This window comes from Salvelinus namaycush, chromosome 19, assembly GCF_016432855.1.
Source record: "Salvelinus namaycush isolate Seneca chromosome 19, SaNama_1.0, whole genome shotgun sequence".
NCBI lineage: Eukaryota > Metazoa > Chordata > Actinopteri > Salmoniformes > Salmonidae > Salvelinus > Salvelinus namaycush.
Genome location: NC_052325.1, coordinates 37,870,374 through 37,896,001, shown reverse-complemented (window position 1 = coordinate 37,896,001; position 25,628 = coordinate 37,870,374). Strand labels below are relative to the sequence as shown.

General features: G+C 39.9%; 1 protein-coding gene across 1 annotated transcript; it reads left to right on the top strand.

The window, feature by feature from the left end:
- The first annotated feature begins 668 nt into the window (after positions 1-668).
- Positions 669-14,238, top strand: LOC120063830 (glutamate decarboxylase 1-like). The gene is made up of 16 exons (XM_039014143.1): positions 669-744; positions 2,572-2,634; positions 4,773-4,913; positions 5,666-5,908; positions 6,078-6,168; positions 8,693-8,805; positions 8,953-9,068; positions 9,368-9,447; positions 9,532-9,586; positions 10,063-10,179; positions 10,333-10,397; positions 10,488-10,566; positions 12,230-12,379; positions 12,548-12,655; positions 13,870-13,959; positions 14,065-14,238. Exons 1-16 carry the CDS (start codon positions 669-671, stop codon positions 14,236-14,238), a joined length of 1,761 nt encoding a protein of 586 aa, XP_038870071.1.
- Positions 14,239-25,628: the final 11,390 nt, after the last annotated feature.

Sequence of the window (25,628 nt, the reverse complement as noted above, 5' to 3'; positions counted from 1 at the left end):
CCAGATGAGCTGTTATGGCATTTAGTTGATCATGAATTATCAAGGCTAATTCCATTTTGAATTATTTTTAGCATAAACTTTTCATCAAGTCCTATTCATCAAAGGCAGATAAATATCAACCTCTCTGAAATCAAAGACACTTGCTGTGAGACCTCATTATCCACATTGACAGTAGACCAGGTTCTGAAATGGAATCGATTGGTGAGGATTCATTAGCATCTTTGTCGATGGCTATGGTTGATTTGATAAAGCCTAATGAAATGCATTGTGTTTATAGCCAACAAGTTATTTTGCCATAGGTTTTGACTTTCAAATCTGTATTGATTCAGGAAAAAAAATATGTGCAGCCTCAACCAACCTGTTAATTGATGCTTGAGAATAATTCTACCCTGGCTGCCAGACGACACGTGTCCTGACCCTTGCTTATTCACAGTTGTGGATTTCTGTCAGCGTTTGTATGACGGATCGATCTTAAAATATCCTATTGATACATTTCAAATATTTAAGCATGTCATTATCTATAGCCTATATTGTATGTCTCCGACATCTATTCTTTCTCATCTCCTTACAGTTCATGTGACTTTTCATCTTGGATAAAATAGGAGCGGTTTCACAGAAATTGACAGTGCGCTTTGGAGTGAGGACTTTTGTACTGTATTTTAGGAGTGATGGCGGCGTCTGCACCTTCCTCCTCTGGCGGGGAACCGGATCCCAACTCGACAAATTTACGACCACCAGGCACAAGTAGGTCCATCACAAATAAAACGCTATTTCAATTGTGCTATTTACTTTGTGAGCAATGCCATTAATCATTTCCATGGAGGAAAATAACTGTACACTACCAATCTAAATGCCACCCAACAAATCACCGCAGCATTGCATGCGCAGCGGACCTCCCGGCTTCATGCTTGATAGACGAATCTTGCTGTCAAAACTAAAAAGACGAATCTTGCTGTCAAAACTAAAAACACGAATCTTGCTGTCAAAACTTAAAACACGAACTGTCGGTATTGATAAAGACGAAAATCCCCAAAAGAATTTAGCTTTATCTTTCAAAATAATATTACAGCCTACTTTAATTATTATTATTATTATGTTATTTGCCTATTACTATTGTTATTTATTAGGTTTTTATTAGATTACTATTGCATTTCAGAAAGAAGTAGGTTCTATTTTTTTCTGTGGATTTCTTCCGCCCTGTTTGAAAAGTGAGAATGAGTGATGTTTAGGGGGTAATTATGCGCAAAGTAGGGTTAATTGTAGCCACACTAAAGCCCCGTTTATACCTGGTTCTAACTTGCTTCCTTTGCCTTGATCTTTTCCCATTCTGATTGTTGTGCCCACATTTTAAGACAGGTGTAGACAATGAAAAGACACATTGGGATCTGATCGTGATCAGATAATCCTGCCCACCTCCGGTGGTAGTCATGCACGCATTGTGTCTGAATATCTTACACGTGTAGACAGATCTGGCCATAGAAACCATTTAAATCATTATTTTGCATAATTTGCATAAAGGAAGGGACCAGGAAATCTCGTTACAATGTAGACACAGTGGGCAGATAACGGACACATTTTAATACCATGTGTAGACACATTTCTGGAAATGTGGGCACAATCAGAATGTATACAAGATCAGGACAAAGGACTCACCAGGTATAAACTGGGCTTAAATTGGCCCTAATAGCGTGTGTTCAAGCGCCTTATTGTAACCTCCATCAGCTGAGGGGGGGTGTAGCCCAGGATGTAGAGATGTACAGCAGGCAACATCTCTACCTCAACACTCTTCATTATCCAAGCGCTATTGATGAAAAACACATAATATATAGCCGACATCCCAATTAGTCATCCAAGCACATTCCAATTTTGTTGCAAAGTTTGCCATAAATGGCATATTTTCCTTAGGCCTACACACAATCATAAAGCTCTGATTTGATATTGACCACACCCCAGTGTAAATTATGCATTTGCAAAGGTAAACGATTAAGCTACGCAATTTAAAATGAAGTCAGATCAGATGTATTCAAATAGAAAAACTGCCCCTCCGTTTTTCTCAGGGGATTTAGTCAATGCTGGATTTGCTTGCCAAACTGTGCTTGCTTTGTCGCTTGTTGGTTTTCCAAAACCATTAGACTGGTATCATGCCAGTATTACATGCAGACATGTGGAACTTGCTTTTTGTCTGTGTCTCAATTGACATCGATGCATGATTTACGCGAAACCCCGAATCACGTACGTGGATCTCAAGCCTATTCCGCTCATAATTGGCCCAGTTAGGCTATTTGTCAATATACACGTCATATTTCAGATCTTTCTGTTGCCTTTGTATTTTCTTTCATGAGTGAAACCTTGACCTAGATTCTGGTCCAGAATTCTGTGAATCTGTGTGGAGCTGTCTGCCCCTTGTCCCTTTCACTGGCCTCTAACAAAATTCTTCAATTCCTAGACCTAGACTGCTGTTTCATCAACATTTCCCCATCCATCGCTTTGAGTTTGTAATTATTTTAGCAGAAATAATGCCCTTGAGGCCTAATGAAGGGCACTCTCAATAGTTTTCCAAAACTATTTTAGGCTATGACGCTTGGTGTGGAGTTGCTCATGGATGTACTAGAAAATTGGGAATGAAGATATGTGGTAAGTTTGCTATTTTCATGTCATGTATTTAATGTTCATGTTTAGGCTATATTGTTCCAAAGTTTTTCTCGAGAAAAAAACATCATAGTTTGCCTATGTTGCATATTTTAAGTGTTGTTCAACGCTGAGCAAGCAGACCTTTCTCATATCTGAGGAATATGGGCTATGTTGGTCTGAAACACAAAGACTGCAGACTGGGTGGCTGTGGTTACGGGCTTCCGCCCCTTTCTGTTTTCTCTTGTTGCATGAGTGGGTTTTCATGATGAAAGGATGATTATGTCCATAATGATTATTACCACGGAATCTGTGGTAGTGACAAACCTATTTTTTAATGAATATGAAAAGCAGTTTGAAAAACTGCAGAGACCACAGGCCTAGCTATTGGTCCAGAAATAAATATAAATGTCTACATTGGCGTCTAAAAATGGAAGATGAGCTTTCTTTAGTCTTGCATATCTTTTCAATATGAGTGTCTGTTTTCTTACCCAGCTATTACATTTTTGAATTCGTAGGTCCTAAAAAATTCGTACTCTTGCGCCCTCCCATGGCGTACTTGAAAAATACAGTCCTCCCTTTGCCGATGTGTAATGACCTTGGAATACACAATTAGCCAACTAACTAACTGTAGGTTATTCAACCCCCTTCAATTTTGGGGGTTAATTTAGAATAAACATGAACATATACAGTGGAGTTTACTACATTAATTGTAGTAGGCCTAATCAACTAGTATGGTAGGCTACTTACTGTCTTTATTTTTGCTTGGCCATACCTTTGTCTTTGTCTTAATATATCTCGGTAGCCTATAGTTTTATAAAAGGTATAGCCTATTTGGAGGAATGGTTGGTATCGGTCCTTATCATGAGAGCTCATCTGAAGAGAAAAGATGAACGAGACGCGCCTGAAATCGTAATTCGTCAAGGTTCTGTTTAACAGAGATAGCGCTGTCAGTCTGTCTTCTGCTCCACAATACGAACCGATTAAGTGGAAGCAAAATGCCTTAGCCCTATCTGATATGGCCAAGCGTTGGGTCAGTTGTTGTTCCATCAGGGCCAATCAATGCCCAAGAGTATGGGCCTAATGCAAATACATATCAAGTTTAATGTTTTAATGCGATGTTGATGCAATTGTTACGTTTTGGTTTTATCTGATTCACTCCGGTTATAGGCCTATTGGCACTTTTCATCTCTGTTTTTTAAGTGCAATGATATTGGTCTAAAAACATCATAAACTTTCCATTTTGCTTGACCAAGTGAAATGTTGGTTTTATGTTGGTTATATATGACTTCACGTGAGACAGAAGCAAGCTTGTTCAGACTATAGTCTAACATCTCCTTTTTTGAAAGTGAAATAATAAAAAAAACATTATTACATGATATAAACGAAATAAAATGATTTAAAATGAAATAAAACCAACTTTGATCTTTTGATATACTTTTATGTACTTTTATTTATTACTTCAAAGGGTGTGGGCTATGGCATATAATTGGGTTTCACATCATATAGGGCTAGATATATTATCTGAAATATTGCGTTATTTATAGTAAAATAAGATCACATTGCAGGATTTTTTATGATTAATAATCTCAGCAGGAGATTTGGAAAATGTGTTATTTTTAGAAGGGCCAATCTAGAAATCAGATTAGGTTTGGGAGAAATTGGTAGGGCTAAATAAGATTTGGGTTAATGTGGTGTTCTCCACGGGCCTATGAGCAGATAGGCTATAAAATGTCCCATATATCATCACAGCCCAGTCCAACTATTAGATCTGCCTTCGGGCTTTAATGACATCGGTTCATTGTGTGCTCTTCCCTGCTTACTGAAGTGGAATCTCTCGGAGGGACTTAATACGAATGTACATACACTAAATTACTGATATTTGTTTTTGCTTGGCTGGATTTTCCTGCTGATGTCACGGGGCTCAAGCTCCCACTGACTGTTCCTCCCATAAATAGGCTTCCATGGACAGGATGGGAATTAGGCTACCTCAAAACTAGCCTACATCACAGCATTGTCAGTTCAACCAGTGAGAGTAGTTTAGGCATGTGTTTTGTGTAAAAAGGGTGTCATCAAAATGTTTGGGATTGGGAGTGATGATAGTAATCCCTCATTTGAATCCTCTGCCCCTTGCAACAATTTAGGATTTTTGCAGAAGAACAATAACCTCGAGGAGAAGATTAGTTCCTTCAAGGAAAGATCGTCTAAGGACCTGCTTGATAACAGCGACAGGGATTCCCGTTTCAGACGCACGGAGACGGACTTTTCCAATCTGTTTGCTAGAGGTAATTGGCCGAGTTATTTCCATTATGGGAAATATAGGCCTATCAATCAAAATTATCAAAATTGTGTAGGGATCTTGTTAATGTTCGTTTGTGCAGTTGTTTTACAATAAATGGAAAATGAGTCAACTTGAAAACGTTAATTATCTTCCTGATGCGAAGATAAGCCTGATTTCATCTGATTTGAAAATACTGATTTACCAAATCTTTATCATCTGTCTAAATCTCAGTTATTTCTTTCGGTTTATTGATATTTCACGATATTAAGGACAATACACATATCACAGTTCAGGGGAAGTGTTTAAAACACATATTGAGAAAAATAATACAAAAAACTGAAATCATTAGGCTGTTGGTCATTGAAATTGAATTGATTGCTATGTCTATTTAAAAGTAATATTCACAATTTGTTTGACCATAATAACCTTCTAGATCAATTTGTAAGTGGCTGAAAAATAGCCTAGGTTACTCAGGGACACTCACTGGAGAAATAGCAAAAATAGTAATTCATTTGTCGCTAAAAAATGACTTTCTAATTGATACAATTTATACCAGCTTTAGAGAAGAAACTAAAATACATAGTTTTCTAGGAGTTGGGAAGTAGAATGAAGTCATGACAAATTCTACAGAAGATTGTGAAAGTGACCTCTTCAAACACACTTAAGTGATGACGGATGCCAACAAAAGGGATTGATTTATTTTTTCGAAAACGAGAAAAACCGAAAATATCAACATGCTTCAATTTCTCACGCTAGATTTATTACCAGCCAAAAACGGAGAGGAGCCAACCATGCAGTTCTTGTTGGAGGTGGTGGATATTCTCACAAACTACGTCCGGAAGACCTTCGACAGATCCACCAAGGTCCTGGATTTCCACCACCCCCACCAGCTACTGGAGGGCATGGAGGGCTTCAACCTGGAGCTGTCCGACCAGCCTGAGTCTCTGGAGCAGATCCTGGTGGACTGCAGGGATACCCTGAAATATGGAGTGAGAACAGGTGAGGACAGAGAAGACAGGGGAGGCATGAAGCAGAGCTAACCCTCAGCATAATTAATATCTCCCATTTGTCTACAATGTGGTTCAGTGATAACAGATAATCCCATAGTTAAATGATGAAACTTTCATGAGAAATGTATTAACGACAAATGGTGTTGTCTTCCTCCTAGGTCACCCCAGGTTTTTCAATCAGTTATCCACTGGTTTAGACATCATTGGGTTAGCAGGAGAATGGCTCACCTCCACTGCAAACACTAACATGTGAGTGGTTTTTATGTCCCCACAGTTATTACACACTTATGATACATTTAAATATGTTTATTATCAAAAGTCACAGGATCCTCAAATATTGTAAATATATGTACAGTATATCAGTTATTAAAGTCCTCTTGATTTTGTGCAAAATGTCATGTGAACAATGTGCCTAAACCAATGATCTTAGTTAGAGTGACATAACATAGCTCTCGGTTTAGGCTGGGATTGTGATAAGGGGTTGATAGATCTAATTTAGCAGTGAGTGGATTTCCTTTGGGTGAATGTAATTCTGGCACTCAAGAAAAATGACATTTCCTACCATTTTTCAAATGGCCTTGGAAGATTCTGGTCGAAGATGAAGATCAGTAGAAGTGACATAATTGGGGCCCTTGATGAGCTTCTAAATGAAGGATCCTGAGGGTGCTCTCCGAGCCGCCACTTAAGCGAGTCAAATGTGACATGGCAAGCATGAAGAGGGGAGATGGGAAGCAGTCATCTGTTGTTTGCTGTATTATTGTTGTTGACAAACAATGTGGCTGTAGTCATATAATACAGCCCTGCAGGAAAATGTAATTGCATATTGATTAGCAATTGAATGTTACATGGAGCGGTTGTTTTATGCAACACTCTTTGGATCAGAGATAATGGTAGCACAACAGAATGAGATTCTCCCTTGAGATCTGCTGCAGAAATGTGAACAACAGACATAATGATATTGCTTTTTCAGTGGGAAAGGCAATCTGGAAGAGACAGCATTATGATACACCAGGTGTCCAGGGACTTGTCCAAGATAAAAGTTGATGCTTCACTGACCATTGGCTATTGTTGACTGGTACACAGAGATTATCAGCTGAGGCTGCCGAGCCATTTTAGGCCCTGGCCAGAGTGTATCACCTGCTGTAACATGTTGATCTTGTCTGTGATGTCAGCCTAAAACCCGTCAGGGCATTGTAAAACCATCATAACAAAACAACAACAAAAAACACTGTACGGAAAATGCTGCAGCCTAAGCACTGATGAAACATAGCATTTCTGCGTGGTAAGAGCCAGAGTCTTCTGTGGTCATGGTGTTGTCATTCCTATTTAAAAACAGCACATAAATACAAGCTGACCACCAAGGCTGAGGCTCTTCATGTCAAGGATTCATTCGTTTTGCCTGGCCCCTGGCTTAATAAAAGGTTTCAACCCTCTCCTGATTTAGCTTTCTATTTATTGTAATCTCCAAAGGATTTCCCCCACTGTTTTGAAGAGTCTTTAGTTTGTCAAGCTCATTGATGTGATGCTGAAGAATGTTCTGGGGAGAGTGTTAGCCCGCGTGCTGCATGGCAACACTACTGTAGACAAATTGAATCAGAGGGCTCTGACTGCATACATATTTGTTATTTGCATGAGCTAATTACTGCATCATCATTAATTACACTTATTGATTGACACTAATTGGTTGACAATCATGTCACAGGGCTATCATCAGGATTAGTCTACACGAGTGAGCGAGCGAAAAATTAATTTGGGACATAACTCATAACTTTTTTTTTTTTTTTTTCACGTTGTTACTGGATGTGCCAGCAAGAGAAGTAAAACATATGTGCTGTGTGTATGGCACAGTGCGAATCACTGTATTGTCCCTCTGATGCATTGACTTTCATTGCATGAATAGACAGGCAGTGCAATTAGGAGAGCATTGGTCAGTACATAGTGAAGATAGATAAGCTACTGTGGTCGGGCATCCATTTTAGTTCTACATTGATATCGCACTACCCCGGAGGGAATTCTGTAACATGTTCTAATTATGTGGAAACAACCCTTTATTTTGCAATCGTGATTGCGTTGTATTAACATGACTGTAATCCTATCCTTCCTATTGTAAAGGTGAAACGACCATTCTTCCATCATTACTCTCAGAGAGATGGGCCTCGAGTGTAATATACTGTAATGTATTAAAAACACATTCAAAACAAGCTCAGTGGAAGCTGGCCTCCAGACAACCCTCAGACACGAAGACAACGGCATTCTCATTGTGCTACATCCCATTTCTAGCCTCTTCTTCTTGCTAACTCAGAGGCAAGAGCTCCCTCTTAGTGGCATATTCTTAATGGACTTCCGCCGATGTGACATGCATGTTCTTTCTCATTCCACTGCAACAAATGGTATCCCTAACACAATGTGACAGAGCTATCATTGAACCGTGGCTGCGTTAAAAGTAGTATGCGCGTTCCGTGCTTTCTCTGGCTTCAAAGTGCCACTGCTCAATATACACTATGATAAACATATGTCATGACAATTCAAGAACACAACAAACTAAAAACCAATTATGTAAAAAATAAAATAAAAAATGAGCTACAATTATTGGCTGTTATTACTATGGTGATTCATTATCTTGGGATTTTTTCCACCTGCCTTCATTGATTCTGCTTATGTCAATATAGACAATGTAAATATGAGAAACAAATGGCAATAGGAGAGTTCTAGACCAATGATAGAATGGGTTTCTATTAGTAGGGGGTAACTGGAGACAGGTGCTCTGTTTCAGGTTCACCTATGAGATCGCTCCAGTCTTTGTGCTCATGGAACAGCTGACGCTGAAGAAGATGAGGGAGATCATTGGCTGGCCTGATGGAGAGGGCGATGGGATATTCTCACCAGGTGAAGCCGATGTTGATCAACAGTTGTCAATTCATCCATGCCTTGAGAATCTGAGATGGGAATAAACCCACTGTTACAGATGAATATTCCAAAACTTCCGATAATAGAATGCAGTTTAGTGAAGGATTGTGTGCAACGTCTGTGCAGGTGGAGCGATATCCAACATGTACAGTGTGATGACCGCCCGCTACAAGTTCTTCCCTGAAGTCAAGACCAAAGGCATGACTGCTGCCCCCAGACTGGTGCTCTTCACCTCAGAGCATGTAAGCCTCCTACAGTCTCCTCATAACATCTGATTATAACATGCATTTTCACATCACAATATAGCTCCAGTCTCAGAAACAGTATTATGTGACCAAAACAAAGTCTTAGTGTTTCTTATTGTGTCACTCCTCGATTGACCCTGTCTATTCTGTGTGAAGAGTTCATGGCATGCCTGATTCAAAGCTACAAAATGGCCCTCATTGAAACAGATTAAAACAATTGGACGGTACAGCTGACTGTATCTCTGCCCTCAGCTGATAGGCTAGTAGTCTAATGCCATGGTCATGTGTTTTGACAGAGTCACTACTCTATAAAGAAAGCCAGTGCTGCTCTGGGCTTTGGAACAGAAAACCTGATCCTGTTGAGCACAGATGAGAGGTTTGTGGATGCATGTCCAATACACTGCACTGTATGAAACAACCCAATGAAAACCTGCCTTTGACTGTCTGTTTGCTTCTCTAGAGGGAGAGTCATTCCTGCTGATTTGGAAGCCAAGGTCATCGATGCCAAGGCGCGGGTGAGTTTCAAACTGTCAGACAATCAACTTCAAATTGTGGATTCGTTCTCCCTGAAGACATTAATTCACTTCTGTTTGTTTCTGCACTGAAACGGAATTCTTATGAGAACAGCTGCCTAATATGAATCCGGAATAGTCAGGTCGTTATTTGTTTACAAAACTTAAACATGTCTACTTTCATTTTAGGGTTAGTGCTTATGCCTCCTCAAATATTATCTTACCCACTGCTACTAGTTCCAAAGTACAGTCTCCTGAAGCTAATTCCGTTAGAGGAGGGAGGTGATAGCAGGCTCTCCGAATGGGTGTGCAGTTCTGCTGTGACAAAGGCTTGCCAAGAGAAATAGTCAAATGTCTGTGAATTCTGCTCTAACCAATATATGTTCAGTCAAATATGACAGAAACTGAAGAATGCAAGCATTTCAATTCACTGCAATAATGGAAGAACCCATATTCATTCTGATGGGTTATGCTTGCAGGGTTGTGTCCCAATGTTCGTGAATGCTACAGCTGGTTCCACAGTGTATGGAGCGTTCGACCCCATCCATGAGATTGCCGACATCTGCGAGAAATACAACATGTGGCTTCATGTTGATGTAAGTGCATCTTCCTACTATGAGTACAGGAAGGTTATTGTGATATTGATAATTTCAGGGTTGATTGCAATACATTTTCAGGTTTAGCTTAAACATATCAGCCATTTTCAGGTCTAATCCTTATCCTCAAAACAAACCGTTGTTTTTGTTCAGGGTGCATGGGGAGGAGGCCTACTGATGTCCAGGAAGCACAGGCACAAGCTGCGTGGCGTGGAGAGGTAGGCTACAGCCCTGACAACCTACAATGGTCTCACACACACACATTGGCGACTGTGGCCTGTCTTACAGCCTGTGTTCCATGTTTACAGGGCCAACTCAGTCACCTGGAACCCTCACAAGATGATGGGTGTGCCACTGCAGTGCTCTGCCATTCTGGTCAGAGAGAGGGTACGAGCAATTACTGACTGATGAGTTTTCACTTATGGTGTATGATTAGCAACGGTCATCGAAATTGTAGTCAATGCAACAATTGGACAATGGATAAAGATACTTCAAACCTTTTGAATTTCTATAATCCATCAGATATTAACTGAATTATAGCACATAAAACATTTTAATAGCACAGACAAATAATGGATGGAGTTCAGGGATTTTGGTGGGAATTCAAGCTATTCAATTTATTGTGAAATTATATATTTTTTCTTCTTAGAATGCACGCATACATACATTTTCTTATTGCATCAGTTATTTTTATTTTGTTTTCAAATAAAGAAAATGTTATGTGCCTCATTTGCATAAATACAGCAGGTGTTTTTGCATATATGAACACATTAACATAAAGGGGTGGAACAGGGCTGAAACCACCAAACACTTGCTCTGTCTACCCTATACCGCCACTCACCTACACTGTCTAGACTGCCTCATTTAATTACTGTTGTTGTCACGTTCTCTTGCACAATTCACTGTTTTAATAGCAAGATACCCTCTGATAAAACATCTACAGGCTTGGCTCTAGATTACACCTATCTATACATACTTCACATTGTTTGCGAGATCAGACATAATATCACTATAATCCGAGTGCTCATTTTTGGAAGTTGCGTTCATTTCAGCGCATCTCATTTCTATCAAACTGTATTAAATTATTACTTTTCTCAAATCCACAAAAATGAACACTCATCAAAATAAAGTTAGCTTTCTTCTCTTTCTAGTGATGTAAATGTCGAGATGGTGGGTTAAATCCCCGACGAAGCTTCAGCGTTCTTATAGATTCAAAGGAAAGCCAATGTACAGTGCCTTCGGAAAGTATTCAGACCCCTTGACTTTTTCCACATTTTGTTAGGCTAAAATAAAGACTCATTCTAAAATTGATTCAATCGTTTTTTCCCCTCGTCAATCTACACATAATACCCCATAATGACCAAGCAAAAACAGGTTTGTAGACATTTTTGCTAATTTATAAAAATACAAAAATAGAAATATCACATTACTCAGTACTTTGTTGAAGCACCTTTGGCAGCAATTAAATCCTAGAGTCTTTTTGGGTATGATGCTACAAGCTTGGCACATCTGTATTTGGGGAGTTTCTCCCATTCTTCTCTGCAGATTCTCTCAAGCTCTGTCAGGTTGGATGGGGAGCGTTGCTGCACAGCTATTTTCAGGTCTCTCCAGAGATGTTCGTCGGGTTCAAGTCCAGGCTCTGGCAGGGCCACTCAAGGATATTTAGAGACTTGTCCCAAAGCGACTCCTGCGTTGTCTTGGCTGTGTGCTTAGGGTCATTGTCCTGTTGGAAGGTGAACCTTCACCCTAGTCTGAGGTCCTGAGCGCTCTGGAGCAGGTTTTCATCAAGGATCTCTCTGTACTTTGCTCCGTTCAGCTTTTGGAACAAGTGGATTTTTCAACCCTCAAACACAGGAAATAGATGTCTGAAAAAGACAGATCCTTAGGTGGGCGGGGCATGCGCCCTATTAGTGTATGCCGTGAAATACTCAAGTTATGTCACAAGTCAGAGATCTGGCATACTATACATATGAAAACAGCCCAGTTTGAAGGCACCATTGAACTCTAAGTATCTGCCTCTCGCCTTTAACCACACCATTGATCTTTACAGGGAGTTTTATCAGGCTGCAACTCAATGTGTGCTGGCTACCTCTTCCAACCTGACAAACAGTACGATGTATCGTACGACACGGGGGATAAGGCCATCCAGTGTGGACGACACGTAGATATCTTCAAATTCTGGCTCATGTGGAAAGCAAAGGTATGTGCACATATCTCCCCAAGCTTTTGTTCTAATACTAAATCTGTCTATATTATGTTAAGCATGTGATAGGGATTGATCTTGGATGCTGATCTTGTACCAGGTAACAAAAAAAAAGACAAATGTTTGATATTCATTCTCTGTCTATGTATATTTCCGCTCCAACAGGGAACAATAGGGTTTGAACACCACATCGACAAGTGCTTGGACCTCTCGCATTATCTCTATACTAAAATCAGGGACCGTGAGGGCTATCAGATGGTGTTCGAGGGAGAGGTGAGATTGATCACACTGCGTTTTCTACTCTGTTTCCAAAGATAGTAATATCTTCCAATGGATTACCCTAAACACCAGAGATATCGGGAATATCTGATATCCGATGAGTCAGAAGTCATTAACTGAGGTGCCCAAAAGGGCTCTGAGCAACACAATGTAGTGAGGCAGGCCTGCCTGAGGTGGCGCTATGCTTTAGAATCCTCAGTTGAACTCCTTGTGGATTTATGAATTTACAGATGTGGGATCTTAAATTTGACTGGCTTTGTCGCGGGAGTAAAATAATCATGCAGCAGGTTATTCTCAGAAAAGTGATAATTTCTTACAGGAAATTAGTTTTGATAGGCTACAGTAGGCTGTAGTTAAGGTGTAGCCTATGGCTCCATTTTGGATACACTTGTATGTCGTTATGGAGACCAATATTGATGTTGTGTAATTTTATTATAGTTTCTTGGCTACTTCTTACCCCTTTCCCTCCACAATTTCATGATATCCAATTGGTAGTTAGAGTCTTGTCCCATCGCTGCAACTCCCGTTCATACTCGAGAGAGGCGAAGGTCGAGAGCCATGCATCTTCCGAAACACGACCCTGCCAAGCCGCACTGCTTCTTGACACACTGCTCGCTTAACCCGGAAGCCAGCCGCACCAATGTGTCGGAAGAAACACCATACAACTGGCGACCGAAGTCAGCGTGCATGCACCCGGCCCGCCACAAGGAGTCGCTAGACCGCAATGGGACATGGACATCTCGGCCGGCCAAACCCTCCCCTAACCCAGATGACGCTGGGCCAATTGTGCGCTGCCTCATGGGTCTCCCAGTCGTGGCTGGCTGCGAAACAGCCTGGGATCAAACCTGGGTCTATAGTGACGCCTCAAACACTGTGATGCAGTGCCTTAGACCGCTGTGCCACTCGGGAGGCCCCCGATCTTGTGTTATTAAGATATATAAAATGGCTGTTGTTGATGTCGGAGTAGTAGGACATTTATTCTGTCTGGTACTTTAAAGAGAACTGTGGGTTTTCAGTGAATTTATGTAAATTACGAGGCTAATTTGAATATCAGCGACAACAGACTAATCAAATTAAGAAACAACATCTGTACCTTACATAGCCTCAGGTCTTTATTTGGCCTCTTACTGAGGTTGGTACTTCTTCTTCAGACCATCCATTGAGTTAAGACACTGACAAACAATGTGGTCTCCGTTTTCTTTCCACAGCCCCAGCACACGAATGTCTGCTTCTGGTACCTTCCGCCAGGCATTCGTGACATGCCCGATGGTCAAGAGAGGCGGGACAGGTTGCATAAGGTAAGGACTCGTCAGCTTTGGTCTATAAAGACTATATTTTGTATTCACATGAGACAGCACTGACCTACTGTATATTTCTCTGATTTGTTCTTGTCTCTAAACCAGGTGGCGCCCAAGATCAAGGCGTTGATGATGGAGTCTGGAACCACCATGGTGGGCTACCAGCCTCAGGGAGACAAGGTCAACTTCTTCCGCATGGTCATCTCCAATCCTGCCGCCACCAGGTCAGATATCGACTTCTTGACCGATGAGATTGAGAGACTGGGGCATGACTTGTAAGGGCCACGCTCAGTAGGAGGATGTTGCCCTTTGACCTTTCCGTCTCAGCTTTGTCATGTCCAGCTCGAAAAGACCCTGAACTACAGCAAGCTTCATATTCCTGTTGTCTCTTGACCAATCATGTAGGACTTTGAAACTTCAGCTGCTTGTAGGACTTTTTTTAGGTAAGCTGTGATCCGTCTCATGTGTTTCCTGTCTGTTCTGTCTTTTAGCAGTGACTATGCCATTGTTAGATTTAACTATAACTATTGTACAGTATAGCCTACATAAGAGAATACATATTCACATCCTGAGTGACCTTGAGAGATCTTTTTCAGTAGGAGACAGAGCACAATGCAAAGGACCTCATGGCATGGATGTATACAGTAATGTAATATACTGTATATATATATACAGTATACCTAGATATATACAGTATATAATAATGTACTGACTATTGGTGCTGTGTGTTGTCCATGTAATTATTAGGCCAGATGCACCATATGAAACATTACATTATATCCTGGCTGCTCTTCCCCTTTCATATTAAGTAGAGGGAATATAACACAGTCATTGTAACAGGTACTGTATTCTGTTGCTGCATTTTTAGAGATAATGAATTTTGTGAAGATTGTGTATAGTATTGTTACATTGCTTTTGTGGCAAATACATATGTCCTAGTTTTTCAGTAACACATGTTCCAATGATTATAAAAACACTAAATATACATATTTAATAGACAAATCACTTTATTTATATCAAGAAAGTATATGTGTGAAATAGTTATCTATTCCATTTGTAATGTGTCCTTACTTATATTTTGAAACAGTACTGTATATTACCCGAATGTTTTGAATAATGATACTAAAGGTATTTTAGTGTATTTGTGAACCAAAGAAGGGTATACTTACAAATATATATATATAAATACAGCCCTTAATATAACTAATAGATGGATTAAGATATTTCTATAGTAATATGTAACTCAGTCACCACCCTTAACCTTAGTGCATTCTATGTTGGCATTCTATGTTGGCATTCTATGTTGTGTAAATGTAATATGTCTTTGTGAATCACACTGACTGAATGTTATAACGTCACACGACTAGCTGTGGGAGGGAAGCTGAGCTCCGTCAGCAGATTTGCTGGTGCTTTGTTTAGTGAGAAGCACAATGCTAAACTATCTGGGGAAATATTTGACCCTAGGGACAAAGGATTGTTTCTATTTTAACAGTTGCACACTGTAGAGCGTATACTCTGTTTTGAAGTATTTAACTTCACGAAGGGGGCCATTTAATGAAATATATCTTACCTTTCAAATCTATAAACTATGTCATGGATTATTTTTTATTTTTTTTTATTTTTTTTTTAACATGATCCACATGTGCACAGTTTTATCCTGTGAGAATCGACGTGTTGTAAAAGACCAATTGTTTGTCATTGAGATGTTGATTTAAACAAAACAAATGCACAGTTATGATGATGATTCTGTTGTTTCCGTGATAAGATACGTTGAATATGTTCCTCAGTGTGATGGATGTCCCCTGTCGAGGTAGACACTTTTACCTCATAACATGTGCAGCGCATTGCTGTCCTATTTACAGCAGAAACAAAAATCTCAGCTTTAAAAATGTGGGGGCATGTTTTTGCCTGTTCTTTGTTAATGAGGTCCGATGATCATCTGCTACGCATCCGCACTGTTGAAATAAATCTGTGGCTGTGAGTCTGCTCGACTTGAGTGAAATGGCTTGCTGTTTTTCATACCCTACTGTGGTCTTCCTATAGTTCCCTCTGAGGTCCTGTTTTTTGGTGGCTGAAATAAGAAAAGCCTTTAGGTGACAGACCTGCCTTTATGGACTCAGGTCAGCCATGGGGAACAGCAATGATGTGAGAGCAACTTGGAGCTGATTGACCTCAGAAGACACTCGGCCTTTGCTACCCACCATCCATCCGTCATCAGAGGCCAACTGAATGCAGTTATCTCAATGGTGCAGATGCATGTTCAAATACTCCGCATTTACAAAGTATGAATATTTCTGATTGTCCAAAAAATGGAAGTTACAATTCCACAGTACCAAAATCCAGTATGGGCAGTAAAAATGAACAATTCATGTATCGATTTTTTTCAACCATGGCCAGTGAAATGATCACCCCCCCCCCCCCACTCCCCCAGGCCAAAGATCTGTTATGAGCAAATGTGTGTGTATTTCCAGTGCCTTGTCCAAATTCTCCAAAGAGTCTATGTGATTGCCATTCTCCATTCCTCAAATGAATCACCCTGGAGGGGAGTTTTATTGGCTGATCATCTCACAGCTGAGCTTTGACGAGGCCTTGCCGTGTATTCCCCTCTCATTAATCACACACTGAAGATATTTATCATAAAAAGCATCACACTGTGCTCCCTTTACATGTTTTTTTAATCTCTCAGAGAAGCCCATTTCAAGGCTCTGCCTGGGTGCATTTTATTTGAATCCAGTCATACAGGAGCCGAGTGTTTCAGTGGTGCAAGGTGAGCTACAACCACCCCTCCCCTGCGAGACACTCCTCTCGGTTTCACCGGTCACTGCCGTGATCATTATGGACGTGATGCCATTGAATGTTTCGTAAAGCAACACAAAATACAAGATTGGAAAAAAATCACATTCATAAGTGGGTAATTGAAATCATAAACCGTTCTTATTTTCTTTGAATCAAAGTGGGATAAATAAAGTGGTTAGGTTGGTTTGCATCAGTAATGGTGATAATATTGTCTGGGCTTAATTGAACTGATGCATAATTACAGAGCTAATTTGGAAGCAGGTGTCTGAGGCTCTAGAAATAATTGAAGGTTAATGAAAACAAAGGAGCTGTATTAACTGAACCAGCATTTGTATCACCCAATAATTGTCTCCTTTAGTCGTCACAGTCCAGCGACTCAGCAGAGACGAATAGCTTCCCACAGGAAGTTACATTCTCAACCTACTCTGGAACATAAATATTAGTCCTTGGACTTCCACACAATGCAAAATGTATCATCTCCAGAGCTATATTAGCATCACCAAGATTGTTTGAACAAAATGTCAATTTTGACTGAAACATGTAAGGGGGAATAATGTTCTAATTTGCATTGTCTTGGAATCACAGCCTTTACACTCTCATTCTTTTTTTCTTTTTTTCCGTTAACCAATCACAAACGCTTTGGAACAGCTCTCTGATATGGAGCATAAAAGTCATATTGAATTGTTTTTCATATTGCTCCATCACCTTAACCAACAATCTGTAAGCCCATCAATTCCAATTACAAGCATTATTAAACTTTGATCATGTCCAAAGCAGGCCTTTGAAAATAACAAGCATGGCTGATTTCCTCTCTATTTTCTCAGTCTCTCGGGGTAGACTGTCTATGAACACCAGACTGTGAAATGCCTGCTGTCTGACTGGCCACTAGGATGACCACCCTCCATTTCACACCACAATTACAACTTCTCTGTCCACAACACACTGCCTATGAGGAGATGGTTGTCCTAAAGAGGCTTTAGTTTTCTTGTCCAGTTGAAAATGAAACAAATCCAAGGTTCAATCTGAATTCATCTAGCCGAACCTCTGGTTTTTAATTATGCTATAAATCATTTAGTGGTAGTTTGTCAGAATGTGTCCAGATATAGTATTGGTTTCATCTGCTTGTTATACAATCTTTCCATCGATTTTGTGGGATATTGATATTTATGATGATTTGTGCTTTAGAGCGGTCTTAGATGCAGCCTCTTCCTCCTCACAGCACTGGGAGTTCTCTCTCAGCGGTATCTCTGCACCTCCAGCGTCCTCATGTGGTCACTGAGGTCCCAGATGTTCTGAACACCATGGGGTTCTCCCCCTATCCCCTCTCAGATGTAGAGCTCTCCTCTCATATCTATCCATCAGTCTAGTCATTGGGTTCCTGATGCGCCAGCTCCATCTCCCACCCTGGGGAATCACTGCTTCATTATTTCCCTGATAGATACTGACATTCCCATTGTGCGCGGCTGGTCTAATGAAATGGTGATGATGATATTCACGGGGGCTCATTGCCACGCCACCCCCTTTTTGCACTCTCCCTCTTTCACGCACGCACGCACGCACACACACACACACACACCATAAATAGCCTTTTAATAATAGACCATATCTTCTTAAATGTTGCTAAACATGTTTATTTTGATCAACTAAAAAACAAAAGTATTTAACCTTTATTTAACTAGGCAAGTCAGTTAAGAATTTTAATTTTATTTTACAATGACGGCTTACCCTGGCCAAACCCTCCCCTAATAACCCGGACGATGCTGGGCCAATTGTGCGCCACCCTATGGGACTTGTGCCTGTTATTGACCTCGCTGTTCACTCCCAGCGCAAGGCTTAATTTGTCTTGGCTGAAAGCAAATGTATAAGTGCAAGATGAATAGTGCATTGATAGCAACTTGTTCATTTCTCTGGCTGTAGTGTCTGAACCCCTAATGGGGCTCTTGTTAAAGTTGAAAGACCGCTAGTAAATGTCTCTCTTGGACAGTTTCTAAAGGCAATTAACATTTGCCAAGAGCAATTACACTGCAGCCAGGCAGCCTGTATGCTGATTACCACCATGTACTTTAGAGGAACAAGAGGACTGTGATGCAGTGCTCAGCCTCACTCTAACACGGTTCAGTGTTTCTAACATGAGGAGGGCTGACACTGCCAGGGTACTTACTGTGAGCCATGAACTGGCCTGGCAGGGAACACAGCCTCAGTGGTTGAGATGAAAACAATAAACAGTGATAACTGTGTGATAAATATTTCACCAGCATATATACCTGTTCTGACCTGTCAGCTAAACACAGGCTTTTCTCCCTCTCTCTGAGGAATACTTTATCTCTGCCTCCCAGCACAGTATGTCTGTGAGATACAGCTCCTCGAACCACAGTCTCCCCTTTATTTTGACAGTCTTCTCTTCCCCGGGGTACAGAGGATTCATTAAGTTTATGTCATTAAAATACAAACCTGCCGCAGTGCACAATTCAAGTCTTTTTTTTATTTTTTACACAGGGTCTGATTATGCCTGCAATCACTAAGCTCTGTCAGAATGCGTTTGGAAGGCTCTCATTAGCTTCGCTACTGGACCACAAGCAGAGAGCCAAAGCCAGACAGGAAGGAGATCATGGCAGGCGACCACAGCTCTAGAGGATCCCATTCACCATCATGACAGGCCAGGCCAGGCGGTTGGTGTGGGCAGCCCAGAGAAGAGACAGCTCTTTGCCACACGGTGCACGCTGAAGGATCAAACATGTGGACTGCCACATTTAACCCAGAGAGGTAATGTTTTTGCTCTGCTTTAAAGAGCATTGTAACCCTTACCGTAACGTAAAATATTGGTCATCTGATCTACACACACATTTTCATGCCCAGATTGTTGCCAGTTCATAAGTAAAATATACTCATTTATTTTACGGGCTTCTGTGTTTAGTGCTAGTATTGACATTCCCAAACTTTTTGGGTCTTTCTTCAGTAATATACACCACTAAAATGTTGACTCTTACAAAACATCCAGGTCTGTGTCCTGAAAACTCCCCAGAGGTTGCAGAGTATATTTTACTGTACTGTAAGAATAGATTTTCAGGTACACTAAGAATACTATATTTCCTTGGTCCAGACTTGCAGTGTAAATTACTTGGAGGACTGAATGGGTATAAATCTGTGACAGCCACATAGAGCAGCCCTGAGAGGAATGATGATTGCAGGGACTTAAGGCGTCAGCAAGCTGCTAGTGAAATACTGAGTTTATTTATTTACTTCTAGGAGGATAGTGTCATTGTAGACACTAGACAGAGGATTGTTCACTGCTTAAAAGTAATAGGGACAAATCTGTAATGTCACAAATCTAATACTTTTGCACAATATATAAATCATATGTATAAATAAAATAGTATTACCATAGTACTGAATTCAAGAATTGTAAATGCAGTATGCCCATAAAGGCACACATATTGTATTAATTTCAGTCCAGGAATGCAGATTAAGCATTCTTTCATTCTTACAGTTTGTTATCAGAGTCAGGGCATGTAAGACGTGCAATATGATCAGCAGTAAGACATGCTGATCATATTGCTACCTAAAATACTTGTAGGACAGAATTATTGTTGTCCTCTCAGCCTTTACCCACAGAGACCATTTTCAATATAATGTGTAAAAGACGAGGGCAGATAATAACTCTTTCTAGTTTATGATGGAGTTAGTGCTTTGAATTGGGGATAACTTGGCCTCAAAATCAGAGCAATAAAGGTATCCTTCCGCTAGGGAGATTTTGTTCCCAGTATGACAAATTGTCCCCCTTATAATGGCAAAAGGCCAGTAAAATTGAACTTTTACAACCACAGAGTTTTGAGGGCTAGCCTAACATAAAGTACAGTAAGCTACTGAATCCTTTTATATATATATATATACTGTATATATATATATATATATATATATATATATATATATATATATATCCGTCTTTGTAAGATAAATAATAAGCTTCATTTAAAGTTAATGCATTCGCTTAATCAATGCATTCATGTTTTTACAATACAAATACAGGTAATTGACTAGATGTATAGGTTTAATATTGATTAGTAAGTCTAATCTCTGATGTTGAGAGATTAACTTCACTATCCACGCAACCCCCTGCATTTGGCATATGTTTATACGGTCCCCCATATTGGTTGATTAATCGCAGCTGTATTATTGTATTAACAAAATCAATGCCTTTCTGCTTTGTTTAATTTCACACCACAACAAGAGTGGAAACAGTTGTTTACCTGTTATAGAATTTCACTCCAACGTATAGGCTACTCAAGTCATTTTGTCCACTGCAAGAGGCTGCTGTGGAAAGCTACTCTAGATCAGAGTATGCCTATATCAAGTTGATCACATGGACATTCATCCTGAAGGAACTCCTCTTGATTGACGAGTGGAAGCAAAACCCTGACTAACTTTATTTCAAATGATATGATAAGACCTGCATCACAGAGATATTCAATCATGTATTCATGAATCTGTTTGTGCAACCCACATTCCTTATGATAGTGATCTTCTTCCTCTATAACACCTTATATCCTCTTACCTTAGCCTCGTCCGCTCCTGCTCTGAGATGAGAACCATATGCATGGCTCCTCCCAATGATGGTACTGGACAGCATCATCCAACACCTATGGAATCAACAACCATGTTGGTGTTTTCATTTACAAGGTTTGGGGTGCCGACCCGATGGATAAAGGCGCTGATACAGTTTGCTGAGGAAATCATGACATTTATGTCAGGTCGTTCTAAACAGTTGAACAGTTGACACATTTATGTCAACTGTTCAACATGAAATTCCTTTCTCCTTCCAAAGAAAGACCTGGAACATGATGGAACATCACGAGACACGTTGATAAGGTTCCACTTGGTATGCCTGTTTTGGGATGATTCCCCAATCATGAGATACAGTGCCTTCAGAAATGATTCATACCACTTGACTTGTTCCACATTTTGTTGTGTTACAGCCTGAATTCAAAATTGATCAAATATATTTTTTAAATGGTCACCCATCTACACACAATATCCCACGATGAAAAAGTAAAAACGTGTTTTTAGACATCATTTGCAAATGTATTGAAAATGAAATACAGAAATATCTCATTTACATAAGTACTCACACCCCCAAACCAATACATGTTAGAATCACCTTTGGTAGCGATTATGGCTGTGAGTTTTTCTGGGTAAGTCTCTCTAAGAGCTTTGCACTTATTGTACAATATTTGCACATTATTCTTTTTTTTTTATTCTTCAAACTCTGTCATGTTGGTTGATGATCAAAACTAGACAACCATTTTCAAGTCTTACCATAGATTTTCAAGCCAATTTAAGTCAAAACTGTAACTGGGCTCTTCAGGAACCTTCAATGTGGTCTTGGTAAGCAATTACAGTGTGTATTTGGCCTTGTGTTTTAGATTATTGTCTTGCTGAAAGGTGGATTTGTCTTGCAGTGTCTGTTGGAAAGCAGAGTGAACCAGGTTTTCCTCTAGGAATTTGCCTCCGCTTAGCTCTATTTCTTTTCTTTATATCCTAAAACAAACTCCCTAGTCCTTGTCGATGACAAGCATATACATAACATGATGCAGGCACCACCAGTCTTGAAAATATAAATTGTGGTACTCAGTGATGTGTTGGATTTGCCCCAAACATAATGCTTTCTATTCAAGACATAACGTTTTACTTTAGTGCCTTATTGCAAACAGAATGCATGTTTTGGAATATTTTTATTATGTACAGGCTTCTTTCTTTTCACTCTGTCACTTAGATTAGTATTGTGGAGTAACCATCCTCAGTTTTCTCCTATCAAAGCCATTAAACTCTGTAACTGTTTCAAAGTTACCATTGGCCTCATGGTGATATCCCTGAGCGGTTTCCTTCCTCTCCGGCAACTGAGTTAGGAAGGACGCCTGTATCTTTGTAGTGACTGGGTGTATTGATACATCATCCAAAGTGTAATTAATAACTTCACCATGCTCAAAGGGATGTTTTTACCCATCTACTGTTGAAGTCGGATGTTTACATACACTTAGGTTGGAGTCATTAAAACTTGTTTTTCAACCACTCCACAATTTCTTGTTAACAAACTATAGTTTTGACAAGTCGGTTAGGACATCTACTTTGTGCATGACACAAGTAATGTTTCCAACAATTGTTTACAGACAGATTATTTCATTTATAATTCACTGTATCACAATTCCAGTGGGTCAGAAGTTTACATACACTAAGTTGACTGTGCCTTTAAACAGCTTGGAAAATTCCAGAAAATGATGTCATGGCTTTAGAAGCTTATGGTAGGCTAATTTACATAATTTGAGTCAATTGAAGGTGTGCCTGTGGATGTATTTCAAGGCCTACCTTCAAACTCAGTGCCTCTTTGCTTGACATCATGGGAAAATGAAAAGAAATAAGCAAAGACCTCAGAAAAGAAATTGTAGACCTCCACAAGTCTGGTTCATCCTTGGGAGCAATTTCCAAACGCCTGAAGGTACATCTGTACAAACAATAGTACGCAAGTATAAACACCATGGGAACACGCAGGCGTCATACCGCTCAGGAAGGAGACGTGTTCTGTCTCCTAGAGATGAACGTACTTTGGTGTGAAAAGTGCAAATCAATCCCGGAACAACAGCAAAGGACCTTGTGAAGATGCTGGAGGAAACAGGTACAAAAGTATCTATAGCCACAGTAAAACGAGTCCTATATCGACATGACCTGAAAGGCCGCTCAGCAAGGAAGAAGCCACTGCTCCAAAACCGTCATAAAAAAGTATGAAGTTTGCAACTGCACATGGGGACAAAGGTCGTACTTTTTCGAGAAATGTCCTCTGGTCTGATAAAATAAAAATAGAACTGTTTGGCCATAATGATCATCATTATGTTTGGAGGAAAAAGGGGGAGGCTTGCAAGCCAAAGAACACCATCCCAGCCGTGAAGCACGGGGTGGCAGCATCATGTTGTGGGGGTGCTTTGCTGCAGGAGGGCCTGGTGCACTTCACAAAATAGATGGCATCATGAGGCAGGATAATGATGTGGATATATTGAAGCAACATCTCAAGACATCAGTCAGGAAGTTAAAGCTAGGTCGCAAATGGGTCTTCCAAATGGACAATGACCCCAAGCATACTTCCAAAGTTGTGGCAAAATGGTTTAAGGACAACAAAATCAAGGTATTGGAGTGGCCATCACAAAGCCCTGACCTCAATCCTATAGAAAATGTGTGGGCAGAACTGAAAAAGCGTGTGCGAGCAAGGAGGCCTACAACCTGACTCAGTTACACCAGCTCTGTCAGGAGGAATGGGCCAAAATTCACCCAACTTATTGTGGGAAGCTTGTGGAAGGCTACCCGAAACGTTTGACCCAATTTAAACTATTTTAAAGGCAATGCTACCAAATACTAATTGAGTGTATGTATACTTTTGACCCACTGGGAATGTGATGAAAGAAATAAAAGCTTAAATAAATCATTCTCACTACTATTATTCTGACATTTCACATTCTTAAAATAAAGTGGTGATCCTAACTGACCTAAAACAGGGAATTTTTACTAGATAACATTTCAGGAATTGTGAAACTGAGTTTACATACACCTTAGCCAAATATATTTAAAGTTCCGACTTCAACTGTACCAATAGGTACCCTTTTTTGTGAGGTACTGGAAAACCTACCTGGTCTTTGTGGTTGAATCTGCATTTGAAATTCACTGCTCAACTGAGGGACCTTACAGATAATTGTTTGTGTAGGGTACAGAGATTGGGTAGTCATTCAAAAATCATGATAAACACCATTATTGCACACAGAGTGAGTCCATGCAACTTATTAGGTCGCTTTTTACTCCTGAACGTATTTAGGCTTGCCATAACAAAGGGGTTGAATACTTATTGACTCAAGACATTTCAGCTTTTAATTTTTAATTAATTTGTAAAAATTCTAAAAACATAATTCCACTTTGACATTATGGGGTATTGTGTGTGGGACAGTGACATCAAAGCTAATTTGAATACATTTTAAATTCTGTCAATAACACAACAAAATATTGAAAAAGTCTATGGGTGTGAATAGTTTCTGAAGGCACTGTAGACATAATAGCATACACTGCTTTCTATAGCTATACTGTCCCATTCTAAAACATGGAAAATAACCAATGCAAGTTGATTTAACATTATACACAATTCACATTACATTTTTTTTTTCTTTAATAACCATCAAATAAGAGCATCAACATTTGTATAAATGCATAGCCTACTAAACTGCTGAGAAGGAGTCTTTCCTGAGTTACTTTTTTGTTTTCTTTGTAACTTTTCATAACACACACATTCGTTTGATTAACTGGATAAAAAAAGTATTTAAAAAACACAATGAACTGAACACACAAAAAAGCCACAAAGTTTTAGCACCTTGTGTTTTTGACGATGCCAGAAACCAAAGACAGTACAGTATAAAGATAAGCAGAAACTGCTTATCCAATAGAAATTCTCGATCACGCTTGTATGCGATGTCATGGCGACGTTGGCAAGCTTAGCGCATGCGCAGAATCATGTCAACGGTTGTCTTGCGCCAAAAGAGCGTGTGCAAACAGTCAAATCAAAGCCCCTCCTTCAATATAAAGTTGTTTTTGACGAAAATGAAAACATTTCAGTTTGTCAATTTCACGAGGTTGGAGTAATAACATGTTCAACTACTTAAGATTGGTTCGAATCTAAGTTGTGCTTTTAGATTTCGAGAAAATGAACAACTAAGGAACAATGTTATAGGAACAACTTATGTTATTGATCTCTCAAACCCCAAACCCCGGTCTGCTTGGCAAGCGTTCCCGGAAGACTCACGTTGTTGCGTCTCTGGGTTTAGAAACTCTCTTGCAGTGTACCGGAA